We start from the raw sequence: 14463 nt of genomic DNA on the forward strand, positions 1-14463 counted from the left end.
CTTTAGATAAATTACATTTTCCTGTGTTTATAACTTTTAACCTTTCACTGACATTCCTCACATACATTACATATTCCTAATGTAGTGTTGTGTGGTGTTTTTTTTTTTTATGGTGCAAGTAATTACAACACTTAGTTGGCAACCATCCCTCTGTAGATCACTGTAGCATGGAAGCCACTGTTGTGTAGGAGCTCTCTATAAAGTGAAGTAATGCATAAGTCAAGGGATGCTGCAGTTGTGCCCTTGAAAAACTGTCCTGCAACAGAGACACCTGATCAATAAATTTTCTTGACAGTGGCTTAAGATGTCCTTTAAAATGACCTTATATTGTTGCACTGAGAATAGAGCGCTAACATTTTTTTAATAAAATGTAAGATCCTCTATTTCAGATAAGGAAAGGGAAACAGAAGCATCAAAGTAAATGCAATATCAGATGTGAAACCCTGTGAATGTCAAATGCTCACTAAAATACATATTGATTATAAGGATGTGTTCATTCCTGAGCTTAGCGTCAAGGTGGCTAAAAATACTGCTCAATAGGCATACAACACACTGTGAGGCTGAAAATGGAAACTGAACTCTAAATTCTTGCAAGGTCAGTTGAAATGTCAAAGGGCAAACAAAGGCTCAGCCACAAGGTTATTACAAGAAATGCCAAACTTCATAAAATGGTCCAAGACATACAACGTGGCAGCATTAGTCTTACATATATACTAATATATGGATTTATATAATTCAGGATTAAATAGTCAAAGTATTTGATGCTGCTTTATGATGTGACATTCTTAAATAAAACCCTAAAATGAATTTCCAAGACTACCTTACTGTGTGTAACTTGGCAAGCAAATCATATTACACTGATGGCACGCAATGTAAGCACAAGAGTAACAATGAGATCTTTCATTAAGAAAAATGAGAGGGGGGGGGATTGGTATATTCAGCTAATCACTAACGTGTGTTTTAAAAGCTCCCAAACAACATTTAAAGGAGAACTAAACCCTAAAAATTAATATGGCTACAAATGCCAGATTTTATATACTGAACTTATTGTACCAGCCTAAAGTTTGAGCTCCTCAATAGCGGCAATTATCCATAACGTCAAACTTGTCACAGGGGGTCACCATCTTGGAAAGTGTCAGTGACACTCACATGCTCAGTGGGCTCTGAGCAGTTGTTGAGAAGCTAAGCTTAGGGGTTGTCACAGATTAACAAGCAGAAAATTAGGTTGACCTGTAATGTAAGATGATGCTACAAGGCTGATTATTAGGTTCAAATGCTAGTTGCACAGGTTTCTGAGCTGCCATGTAGTAATTATTATTATTATTATCTGTATTAATTATTAATCAGCCTTATAGTGTGACATTTATATTCTATGTGTACTGTATATTTTGAGTCAATCCCTATACTAAATAACGGACAGCAGCACAGAACATGTGCAGTGAATCAGCAGAAAAGAAGATGGGGAGCTACTGGGGCATCTTTGGAGGCACAGATCTTTACTGCTAAAGGGCTGTGGTTGTCTTGGACTGGTACAGAAGCACAAAACAAAGTACAACATTTCTAGCTACTTCTTTAGTTAGGCTTTAGTTCTCCTTTAAGGGCAGAGACAAACAAGAAGATTCGGAGAGATCCTGCGACAAATTGCCTCTTCTTCGGGCGACTAACTGCCTCCCCGACCAGCTAGAATCTAAAATTGCAGACGGAATGGCACTTGGAGTGCTTTTTTTCCCCCAAAGTTTCCTCGTGAGGTAACTTCAGTCTCTGCCCTAAAGCAGGAGTTTGAGGACATCAAGACCAGTCTGTTAATTGTATGTGTGTGGCCTTACACAATGATCAAACTGTGATATAAACACGGCAGATTTGATAGGATAGGCACACATCTCAAGCAATCACACTACTTGAGCCAACCAACGTATAAAACTTGAACTTGGCCCATGAGTTTAGGAATAGATATGCTATCCACAGTTATTATGCCGGCCTAACCTTAGTAACAAACTACCCTGCCATTAAGAAGCTTCCTCATTAGATGTTTAACCAAATTAAACCTAGTGTGAATATGGTGAAGATGGGATTTATCTTTTAAAAGCATTATACTCCTTACTATAAGACAAAACAAGTTAAAATATACATGTACAGTGCCATTCTATAAAACTATATTTAAAATTACACAGCCAAGCTGCAGCTCCTGTTCAACTACTTTGTTAAAATAGAAAGAGATATATATATATATATATATATATATCCTTGAAAAAGGTCCCCAAGTGGGACCGAAACGTCGGATCTAATGTTGTGTATTCAATAAAACAGCACTTCATTCACTAAACTAATGGGAGAGTGCTGATCCTTCACACCATTATATATATATATATATATATATATATATATATATATTAAATATACATGCACAGGTGTTTCTGCTTGTAGGAACACATGAAAGTTTGTAGAAGTAGCAGACACAGAGGTCCTGCGAGTAGTCTAGGTGTAGCTTACCCCATTAGCTGCTGCGATCTGGATGATGAGCTGTATCGCTTCCTTCATGTAAAACCTGCCGTCTCCTCCCACCACCAGGACCCCGTCCTGCCTCTCAGCAGGCTCCGTGCAGGAGATTATACTTTGAATGAAATTCTCTGCATAGTTAGCGTTGGTCTGAAATACAGTGACCCGCTTCCTGAGGCCGCTGGTGCCCGGCTTCTGGTCGGTATAGGGCTTGGTTTTGACTGTTTGGATTTTGACCATTGTGCAGGAAGAGAGGAAGAACGAGCAGCAGCAGCACCTAGAGCTCAGTGAGCTGAATGTCAAACACTGCCTGGTTCTGTAGGACTCCTGCTACATCACTGCAGGACTCTGATTGGCTTGGGCTATAACAGCAGTCTCCGCCTGCGCCAGCCCTACGGTGTCCATTTTAGGACAATCATTAACCAAATTCAAGCGCATTCTGCCCTCTTCCCCAATAAAATCTCCATATTGCTAAGAAATTCTTATTTTACCATCACCACCTACCAGTTATGGAGTCTTCTCTTGCTTTATGCTGACAGGTCCCACCTGACACATTCATACTTCTCCCTGCTGTTTGCCATTTTAGTTACGCGATCTTCTCTTACTTTTTCCTGACAGGTCCCAAGCTTCCCCATTCACCCGCCTCCCTGCGACATCATCCATGGGCCCGCCTCCATGTGACGTCATGGCTCAGCTGTTTTGTTGAACTTTTCGCTACACTAGCAGCACTGTATGATCATTACTATTTGTATAGAGATTGCTTTATTACATGTAGTAATTTAATGAAAAACTAAAGATTAATTAAAGAACCAGGGCAGAAATACAGTACAGTATGTGCTGTTCATTATGTACTATACCAGCCCTAGGCAACCACAGTCCTTTAGCTATGCTCCAGTAGCCCCCATCCTCTTACTCTCACCCCCAACTTGAACCTCCTTACCTAGCCGGTAAAACACCTGCCGGGGCCGGTATTACAAATTTACTGGTAATGTAGCTGCCGGTAAATTTGTAATACCCTTTACAAAAGCCCTTGCCCTCCAGTAAAAACGTACATTACCTCCGGCTTCTGCGAATGTGGCCCCGGCCCTTTTGCGGCGCTACCCTGTGGCTCCAACCCTTTTTACGTCGCTGACCATTGGCTCCGCCCCCTTTTGCATCACAACCCGCCCCTTTATTATCCGCCCCCACCACTGGCCAGTATTTTTTTTTTTAAAAAGGTGGCAACCCTAGCTGCAAGTCACAGTTTCCCCAAGAGACTAGTTTATCTTAACTTGTTACAATTGTTTCTTTGCTTATCTTAAATTGTTATAAAAGTATGTAATTGCACCAGCACGTATACTGGGTTCTCTGCCAAAAGCCAATTAAGTTTTAGAAACTTTCTGGCTGTTCAGTGCAGGAGATCAAAGAAAGTTGGGACACTTCAGGTTGAGCTGTCAAAATCAGGACTGTCCCGTGAAAAACGGGACAGTTAAGAGGTATGGAGATGCTGAACCTGGTTCAATAAGTTCAGTATATGAAATATGCATTTCTAGCCATATTCATTTCTTGAGTTTAGTTCTCCTTTAAATGGACTTAAAAAGAGGGTGGTTAATATTGACTGGTGGTGGCATTACAGCCAGGGCCCAGCTAAAATGTATTAGAAGCAGATATGAGGAATTACATATAGCTGAAATCGCAGGTCTGACTGTTAAGCTGTATGGTATGTAGCATGACTGAGACATGTACATTAGAATGTTGATTGAGAACAAAGTAGGGCTTATGAACCAGAATGTATGTTAGAAAGGTGAAGTAGGAGAGCCTCGAGGATGACTTTACAAAGGGGAGGGATAAAAGAGCAGCGCAGGGCCGATTGGAGATGCAATTATTCTGTAGCCCATAAAAATGATGGAGAGGAGAGACATAGGACGACATCACAGGGAGGCGGATGAATAGGGAAGCTGGGACCTGTCAGGAAAAAGTAAGAAGACATAGCAATAATGACATGCGAGGCTTCTCAAAACCCATGGGTCCAGTGGGTTTACCCATGGGTCAAGTGAGTTTGGGCCAGCTTCCATACAACTTTTGCGAGTTGTGGGCCAGTTCAGCTTATACTTTACTATTCACTAAGCCCACCTGTGGTTTTACTATGGCCCGATTATGCAGCTAGTTGTCAATATTTATAGACTCATGTCTGCATGTCCCTGCCCTGCCACTTTTAATCAATACAACCCAATATACAGCCTTTTTGCCAATGCCAAGAGCTGAGCAAGGGTTAGTAATACTCATTTGCCCTCTATTACATCAAAACATAAAATGTCAAGAAAATGTTTACTGAGATAGCATTAGTATTGGTAATGTGCAGGTCTGGCCAAAACCCACAGGTTAGGCACAGCATCCATACAACTTTTGCAGGTCGTGAGTGGTTTGGACCTTACTATCTGCCCACCCCACCTGCTACATTACTATATAATATATCTCTAGACCTCAATATTTATAGACTTGTGTCTGCATGCCCCACCCTTTTGTGACTTCAGAGAAGGACGAGGAGAGCACAGGTCTACAAATACGGAGGTTTAGCATGTTAGGCATGGGAGCAGATCAGAAGCGGGCATGTGGGTGTGTGTCACAACTTATATTGGAGGGAGGAGGATGAATAGGGTAGGTGAGACCTGACAGTAGAGGAGCTTGCATAACTATTACCATCAGTGGGGGAGGTGTGATAAAGACTTTTTGGCAATATGGAGATTTAAGAGGGGGCATGGAGCAGGACGCATTTTTGATTTTCAGGAAGATGTCTTAAAATGGACACCATATAGTCTGTTCAGCTACAGTTGCCACACATATGGCCTAGTGTGTGCAGTAGAGTGGACAAAAAGCTGCATATGCACCAGCCTGTGGCAACAGAACAAGTTGACTCTGTGGTGTTTGCTCAGAAGTACCCTGGGTTGGTGGTTTTGTGCAAACAGGAGCACCAACCCAGGGTATCAGGTGATTATAATCACTGTGTGGGTGCCAACATGCATGCATGAAACGTGCAAGGATATGGCGCTCCCTAAATTTGTTTCACATAAAACTGATGAAAATTATAAATAATTTCAAACATGTCTTCCTGAAAATGTAAAGAACTCAAAGGACCCTGCACACTTTTGCTGTGTTGTCCAGTAACTTCTAGTTATAAACTGCAAATATTGACACATACTTCTAACTAGTCACCACCTACAGGAACAAACCCCTACAATATAGGTAGTAGATACACCTTACACAACAAATGCAATGACCATAAGGTTGACACCTGGCAGTTTTTAATCAGCCTAGCCTTTAAAAATGATGCTTGATTTCAATGTTATTAATAGAGAAGAGAGTAAAATATGAATATGAAAATATCAATGGGAAGCTTTGCATTTATAAATTAACTTGTGTTGAGGATTGGAGCAATTAACTTGTGTTGAGGATTGGAGCAAGATGTTTGGCATGTTGGAGTGCCATATTTAATACCTCATATTTCCTAGTTGACCATAGTGTGTTCCTCTCAATCTCACATGTTCCACACAGTTCCGGCCACCAAAAATGTAACTTTACAGTAGCACAGTACTCAATAACTAAAGTCTTTGATAAACTAATCACATTTTTGAATAGTCACACACTCTACCCTACAGCCTAAAAACGTATGATGGGTATCACCAAGTTACTACCCATAGCCTGTTGTGTATTAGGAGGTGCATGGGGCTTTTGCTAGAGGTATGCTCTGGCTGCTAGGTAACTTTATGGGGATGATTTATTAACTTTTCAAAATTTCAAAGTTCACGATTTTATTTTGATTCTTTTTTTTGTCAATCATCTTTGAACACAGTTGTGCTGATTTATAAAGATTGGACAAATCTGCACTGGGGCAGTAGCCTGTAGCAACCAAACAGTGGTTAGCTTTCTATTAGCCAGCTGTAGGTTGAACTAGTGCAATTTGGTTAGTTGCCATTGGTTATTGCCCAGGTGCAAATTAGCCCAGGACTTTTTTGTTGAAAAACAAGCCTGACATAAAAAGCCTATGTTAATGACATGGAATGCTATGTCCAATACAAGACTGTCGTTTTGATTTTGGAAACATTTTTATTAATTGTGTTCACTGCACCCTTATAGTCACTTTTTGTATTATGTAGAATAATTGGGTTTAGATAACCACCTTTTTCATGCACGAGGGACAAACATTGGGTCAAATACTAATTAAAACAGATCTACAGGAACAATATGAAGAAAGGTGAAAACAGTTGCCAGTTGTTTGTAAAAGCAGGGCATCCATCATGGGGTGCAACTGTAGGAAGTCAAGTTACTGTTGGGACTGCTGGGCTATAACATATCTCATCCGAGTGGGAATATCCCAAGAGGCAGCACATTTCCATTAGATGGAGGAGACTCAGATAACTTTTCTCTGCAATTGGCAGGTGACCTGTGTGATTTTTAATCTACTGTAGCGGTTATGAGGTCACTCAGGCAATATCTGAGTATGTGTGTCAGATAGATCATTTACATGCTAAGCATCCAAAGAAGAACACAATGACTCTTGGTATGTCTCTTGTGGGTTACTCTAAACTGAAATAGCTGGCATTTTTCCAGAATATTTATTGTAACTTGTATGTGCGCAGGAGGGGGGGGGTTGCATCATCAGTGAAGGACCTCACAACTGGGGCAGGCAGCTCCGGGGGTGGGGGCTGAGTTGGCAGCCGCAGTGGGCTCTTGACCTCCCCAGTCCAATGCTGATTATATTCCAAAAGTCTGCACTTTTTAACCCAATCCGACATTAACTTACTCACCTAACTTACTCTGAAGGCCACACCTCTACACCCCTTGCTGCTTCCAGTTGAAAAAAAGTGTCTTTTATATAAAGGCATGGGCTGTTTTACATTTTTATGCAGGTTTACATGCAATTGAATTTGACAGTACAGACCAAGGCCATAGCACATTGTGTTATCATGCTTTCATGTCTTCAATGGTAGCCACATAGCATGCATTTCTAATTGGCTGGCACGTACTTGAGGTTTTTTTTTGCATCAAACTAAGATTGCTAAGTAGTAGACAACTTTTAGCACTTTTTCTGTATATTTTTTAAAAAATAGGTTTTTATATATTTTTACTCTGTTTTAGGGCTCTTACTGACGAGCGGTTGTAGCTGCGTTCCCCTGTGTTCCGTTTTTCTGTGTTCAGCTGCAGGGGAGCGCAGGAATAGACGCATTACATTTTTTCCAATGGGGCTGTACTCACACTGGCGCGTGTAGGCGCCGAACGCCGGTTGAGACGCAACATGCTGCATTTTTCCTGCAGTCGGCGCCTACACGCGCCTGTGTGAGTACAGCCCCATTGGAAAAAATTTAATTTGTCTATTCCAGCACTTGTCAGTAAGAGCCCTTGTAGTCCAAGGCATCTAGAAGCCTGTCAACAAAGGTGTAGCTAATAAGCTAATCAAAGACATTTTTACACAAATGCTTTCATAGTCTCCCAGGGAAAATTTCATGCAGTGGCCCCCCAACAAAAGCTTTTGCGTGCATCAAGGTTCACCCCTAATCCCACCTTGTAGACCATCTGTTCCACAGGGTCCTCCCACGGATACAGGATGAATTTACTTTATCCTGTTTAATGTATGATACCTGAAAGGTGAAAACCATTGTAAAAGCAGGGCATCCATCATGTGGTACAACGGCAAGTGTAGAAAGTCATGTTACTGTTGGGATCTTGAAAATTAATATTTATGCCTGTGAAGTTTAATGTGTGGAGCTCTAAATATTGCTTTACACAGACCCATTGGAAAAGTGCTTTATAGCTATATTAGAGCTATTCCTTGGGATTAACACCGCTGGTTCCCAAATGGTGTGCTACTTCCCTGAGTTGGCCCAAGGCTTTTCCGGGGACGGGTGTGTCTCAGTATGAAGGTCAGTTATAATGAGATATATTATTTCATTGTATAGTATGATGTTTATAAACTTGCACTGTAGCCCCTAAATAAATAAGGTTGCAGCTCTTTGCTGAATCATTCCCTTATTACTGCCAACCAGAAATTTTGGGGGGCCAGTCATTTTGCTTGAGAAGCTTATTAGCATAAACCTGTAACTATTTCTCTAATATAACAGGGCAGGGAACTAAGCGCAGCAGCATCTCTTGGTATTACTTCACCACTGACATTTACAGTCTAGTATAGGATTACAATTGGATAAATCAGAAAGTGCAGAGGTCACATAATGGCAAAAATAGCATCAGGGTCACTAGACACACTGCTAGAGAAGGTTAAGTTAATCATTCATTATTAACCTTTTAAATGCTGAAAGACCAATAAGATCTGAATAGAATACAGGTCTGACGCATATACTGCAAACACCTCCACTACTACAGGATCCGTTGTCCGGAAACTGGTTATCCAGAAAGACTGTCTCCCATAGTCCATTTTATCCAAATAATCAATTTTTTTAAAAAAAATGATTTCCCTTTTCTCTCTAAAAATAATACAGCGCCTCCAAACAAAGATATAATGAATGCTTATTAGAAGCAAAAATAGTCTCTTTGGTTTATTTAATGTTTACAAGATAGTCTAGAAGACTTAAGGTATGAAGATTCAAATTATGGAAAGATCAGTTATCCAGTACCATCTAAGATGTTAGGTAATACCAAGTTGTACTGTAGTTTCCAGATTATATACTACTGGTTACTTACAAATTTAAATTCTACCAGTTCTGCCTGTCCCTTTCCATAATGCAATTTAAAATATTGTCTGGTTGGTTAAGCCACGCAAAAAAAAAAAAAAAGATTCTCTGAGGCTACATTTTTAATGTTATTGTTACTTTTCATTGCTTATTTTTCTAGAGGCCCTTTCCTATTCATCAGTCAGTAATTCCAAACAGCTGGCATGATGTTGCTAAGGTAAGTGAATATTTAACCATTGAAACTTCAAATTGTATAGCTGCAGAACAAAGTTAAAAACGCACAGAAATATTGAAGACCAACTGCAACTTGTCTTAGAATACTGCGGTCTACACTATATTAAAGGTTTTTTAGAAGGATTAACTCTTTCAGCACTTATTTGTTGCTAAGTTTATGAGTATTTGAGCGATGTTGGCCAGCATGTTATTTGGGGATATGTGGCATAGTAAGATCAGAAAAGAATCTCCAGCAAAGAATGGATTAAAGAAGAATATACACATATATTCAAAATACACATATTTAAAGGGACAGTATACCCCCTAGTTCAACATAATTCAATAAATGGTGCTTATTTGCCTATTGTTTTTATCACAAAAAAAAGGGCTAAACAGGGAAATTAAAGCTACTACATGGTTGGTCTTTGTGAGGTAGATAATAGATTACCAGTATAAAACCCTCTCTTTGCTGTGATTGTTGTGGTTTAATCAGATCATTAGAATTCCGATTTGCATGGGGATTATCTGTGTTATCTACCTTGCAACAAGGTAGTTCAGATTGTTTGTTCGCTCTGTATAGTTCAAGAAATTGTAAATAAATCAATGGGCAAACAATAGGTTCAGCACAAGCCCTGTTCATAGACCTCATGTTGAACCCTTTGAGGATACATAAGGGAATTATTTATGTGGTGTTTATACAAATGGCCTGCAGGTGCCACTGTCTACATGAGTTACTGTGCATATTTCCTTTCAGCTTAAATGTGAAAGCTTACTGTTGTGTAATGGCTGCATGAGTCTCTGCTAATAAAGCACTGTTATACTATACTCATCCTCGGCTACCAAAACATAACAAATTGACGATGAGATGTCTCTTCTACCTCTGCAGCAGCCTGCACCTTTTCTCCCAAACCCTGGTGAGCCTACCATACCTTTTACTGCTTGGATCCGTATGTTTAAAGATTACATTATTGCTGCTGACCAAGGGGAGATTTCTGCTGCTAGAAAGCGTGCTTTACTTATTCACTGCCTGGGGGCAGAGGGACAGTGTATATTCTATACATTACCATTACCTGATGAGACTTATGAAACTACTCTTACTGCTATAAAGAACTTTTTCGTGCCAAATAAATGTGGTTGCTGAAAGATATAAATTCCGCCAACGTGGACAGTGTAATGGCGAATCCACAGAACAATTTGTAGCAGCTTTGAGAGAGCTGGTTGTTACCTGTGAGTTTGGGACTCTAACAGATGAAATGCTAAGAGACCAAATAGTGGAAAAAACAAACTCACCTCGCATTAGAGAAAGTGAAAGCTTACTGCTGTGTAATGGCTGCATGAGAACCTGCTAATAAAGCACTGCTATACTCTACTCATCCTCGGCTACCCAAAAAATAACAATTTATTACCATTGACTGCCAATTCCAGCATATTTTCCATCGCCAGGAGGAAATACCGCAGTGTGTACAAAATTGTTGCAGTTGTGCCGCATTTCTATGCGAATTGGACACATTTGTGCTGAAAATCTGGTTGATATCTTTCAGCATTTGGCATTAGAGAGATGCGTGCACCCAATTGTTTTTGTCGCAACTGCACTGCAGAGATTAACACTATGGGAACCCTGGAGCTACCACCTGGCTTGGAGTTGATGGTAGCTGCAGGGTTCCATCATCCGGCGCCAATACATGCAACTGTGCTCAATTCAGAACAGGAGGCAGGTGAAAGGCAGTGCAAGTATTCAGTAAGCTAAGTGCAAGTATTCAGTAGTGCAAGGAGAGCATACAAGCAGCTTTACTGAATTGGATTTTTCGTGACTGTAGGGAAATTAGTGGCCACATCACTTGTAGTTGTAAATGATCCCTAAAGTGTTAAATGAAATGCAATTATTAAGAATTGTAGACTGTAACAATAATCTAGACTAGCACCGTATTTAATATATGAGCTAGCTTGTTTTAGCTGTACATGTATGGGACCTGTTATCCAGAATGCTTGGGAGTGGGGTTTTACAGATAATGGATCTTTCTGTTATTTGGATCTTCATACCTTAAGTCTACTTGAAAATCATTTAAACATTAAATAAACCCAGTAGGCTGGTTTTGCTTCCAATACGGATTACATATAGTTGGGATCAAGTACAAGGTACTGTTTTATTATTACAGAGAAAAGGGGAATCATTTTTAAATATTTTAATTATTTGGATACAATGGAGTCTATGGGGCGAAGTGACTAATGCGTGTGAAAATTGGCCAGCGTGATGTCATTTCGGTACATCACTGATTTACTAACAGCTGCCGGCATAACTTCGCTAGTGAAGGAGATAGACTCTATCAGTACTTCGCTCCCTAACGCCTGGCGAATTTGCTCTCTGGCGAATGGACGTAACTACGCAAATTCACTAAGATGCGGATTTTACTGAACGTTACCTCTTGCACCAGACTTGCCTTCGCCACCTCAGACCAGCAAAGTGCAATAGATTAGATAGGACTTCCTTAAAAGAATAGTAATTTTACTAAGTCCCAAAAAACTCTAGCATCTTTTCCTTTTTCAGGGTGATAGGCCAAAAAATTTTTTTTGGGGTAACCGGCTTTCCCCCTACATTTCCTAACACATGGCACATAAACTATACAGTGGGCACGTGTAGGGCATTATAACAACTTTATTTTATTTTATTAAGGTTTCCTGGGCTTGTGTAATATAATGTATTTGCTGCAACATATACGTCCATTCAACTTTAACTTCCCGCCATATGCAAAATAGGCAACGCTAGCGCAACTTCGCCAGCGTTCAGTGCCCTGGACACAACTTCAGATTTTACTGAATTAGTGTTGTCCTGGCGAATCTATGCCTGGCAAAGTGTTGCGCTGTGAGCGAAGCCGTCGCTGGTGAATTTTCGGAAGTTCGTAAATTTGCCCCTATGAGAGATGGATTTCTGGATAATGGGTTCCAGATAATGGATCCCCTACCTGTATAGTAAATGGTATATTATGTTGATATATTGACCAGTAACATAACTAGGCCGATTCTGGCCCGGGGTACAGGCTGTGCCCTCGTACAATCGCACCACCTGCTCCCCCGCTAGTTTCACCACTGATGTTGACTGCATGTTAAGACGTGATTTGCTTACATTGTAGGAGGGGTATCACAAGATGTGATAGGTTGTATCTTTAAAGGGAATGTAAACCCAAATTAGAATCTTGCCTAATGAAAAACATTTAATTCTAAACAACTTTATTAATACATTCATTAAAAATGTTCAGTGGTTTTAAGTCATCATTTGTAACTGCAATTAAAAACTGTATTTTTCCTGTCTATACTGCTGTTTCTTCCACTTGAAAAATGTTTCTTCACAGGTCTGTTAATCAGCTGCTACTTTGTTTTATGTTAGAGCCATTAGGGCAGAGAACAGAAAGGGGCAAGAAGATACTGCTTTGGATAGCAGTTATATTTACAAATAACTTTAAAACCACTGGCAATGTGTAATGTGAGTATATATTTTATAGTTATCTTGGTTGTTACATTCAGTTTTGTTCCTCTTTTCATTTGTTGTCCATAATTTCTCAGAGGCTTGCACTTTATAGGTATTCCAGGTTTGAGAGAAGACCCTTTCAATATACTGTATATTTACATTCATTTGAATGTTGGTAAAATATTCAAAATTCCACCTTATAGAAAATGACTGGCACTGAACTGAGTGCTTATGTCGTCTCTCAGCCTGGGTAGATTTATTTAAATATTTAAACCCAGTTTTAAAAGTGCTTATTAAGGATAAATCCTGTGTAGCTTATTTTCTCATAAACTTAGATATTCAGGATAATATTGTAGGATCATTTGTCTCGTCTTGGTTTAGAAGAAATACCAAAGTAATGAGAACGATCTCCTCACAAGCTTAGAAAAAGCTAGAGAATTTTCATTTCATAATTTTCATCATGGAAGCCAAAACAACCACAACAATGGGGGGAGGGAAATTGCTTGTTTATACAGAGTTCATTATTTCTAGCTGTAGTAGGAGTGAAAGCAGGATAATACTCCTTTATAAAAAAAATAGCTCTGAAAATAGTTTAAATAAAAAGAATAGGCAGGATTGAAAGCTATCTAATGTATCTGCTGGTACAACCACTTCATACCATAATTTATAGTTGGCTCCTCTCAGTTTGTGACATAAAAGAGTCATGTAACAAGTTTACTGTATAAACTTGTTTCCATTAACTGTACTTTTGCTCCAGCCAATACCTGTGTAATTAAAATTTCCCTTTATCATACTTGGCCCAAACTAGCATTCATCCATATTTCAGCAATGCCAATTATCAACTTATATTTAATGAGGATTGATGAAGATATTTATTAACACTGAAGTTATGTTTGTGTATTACTTTCCCTTCTGTTTCACTTTTGGAATGTGCAGCTTGATGTTGTAAAACATTTGCATTGTACCATTTTGGTAACCCTTTCTGCTGGGTCTTTGTCCTTTGACTGCAAAGTGTTTCTTTATAGTCACTGCCTCATGTTTTTTTTAAAATATAAAATATTGCAATAAGTGTTTCCATTGTTGCTCAGCTATCCCCATTAGTTGTTGTTTTTTGGATATTTTTGCCTAAACCAAGTTATTACTATAGTAATAGTACATCACCACACTACTGCATTCACAGTTTGTGTTTATATAGTTGGTAGGCATAAGGCAGGGGCGTCCAAAGGGTAGATCGGGATCTACCAGTAGACCTATAGCTGGTGATAAGTAGATCTCAAGACACTGTCAACAGACAGCTTGTCTAAATCACCCTCCTGTTTCATGCTTCTCATTCAGATATTTATTACAATAAGGTTACAGAAGAAATAGTTTTTTGTTAAATATAGCAATATAAATTCTCATAAATCAATATAATAAGTAAGTAATATTTTCTATGGAACAGAATGTTAAAGTGGACCTGTCACCCAGACACAAAAATCTGTATAATAAAAGTCCTTTTCAAATTAAACATGAAATCCAATTTCTATTTTTTATTAAAGCATTCATAGCTGCTGTAAGCTCATTTAAAAACCTCCGCTGTCAATCAAATATTGTCTGCCACTCCTCTATGCCAATGTCAGAGGCGGGGCA

General features: G+C 39.4%; 1 protein-coding gene across 1 annotated transcript in view; it reads right to left on the reverse strand.

Annotated features, from left to right (window-relative positions):
* pgm1.L (phosphoglucomutase 1 L homeolog) overlaps positions 1-2749 on the reverse strand; it is a 39519-nt gene extending 36770 nt beyond the window's left edge. Inside the window, 1 exon segment of the mRNA NM_001086703.1 lies at positions 2491-2749. Within this exon segment, the coding sequence (NP_001080172.1) occupies positions 2491-2736 (246 nt within the window). The 5' untranslated portion in view covers positions 2737-2749.
* Between the last annotated feature and the right edge of the window lie 11714 nt (positions 2750-14463).

The sequence above is a fragment of the Xenopus laevis genome, chromosome 4L, assembly GCF_017654675.1.
Source record: "Xenopus laevis strain J_2021 chromosome 4L, Xenopus_laevis_v10.1, whole genome shotgun sequence".
In the NCBI taxonomy this organism is placed as follows: Eukaryota; Metazoa; Chordata; class Amphibia; order Anura; family Pipidae; genus Xenopus; species Xenopus laevis.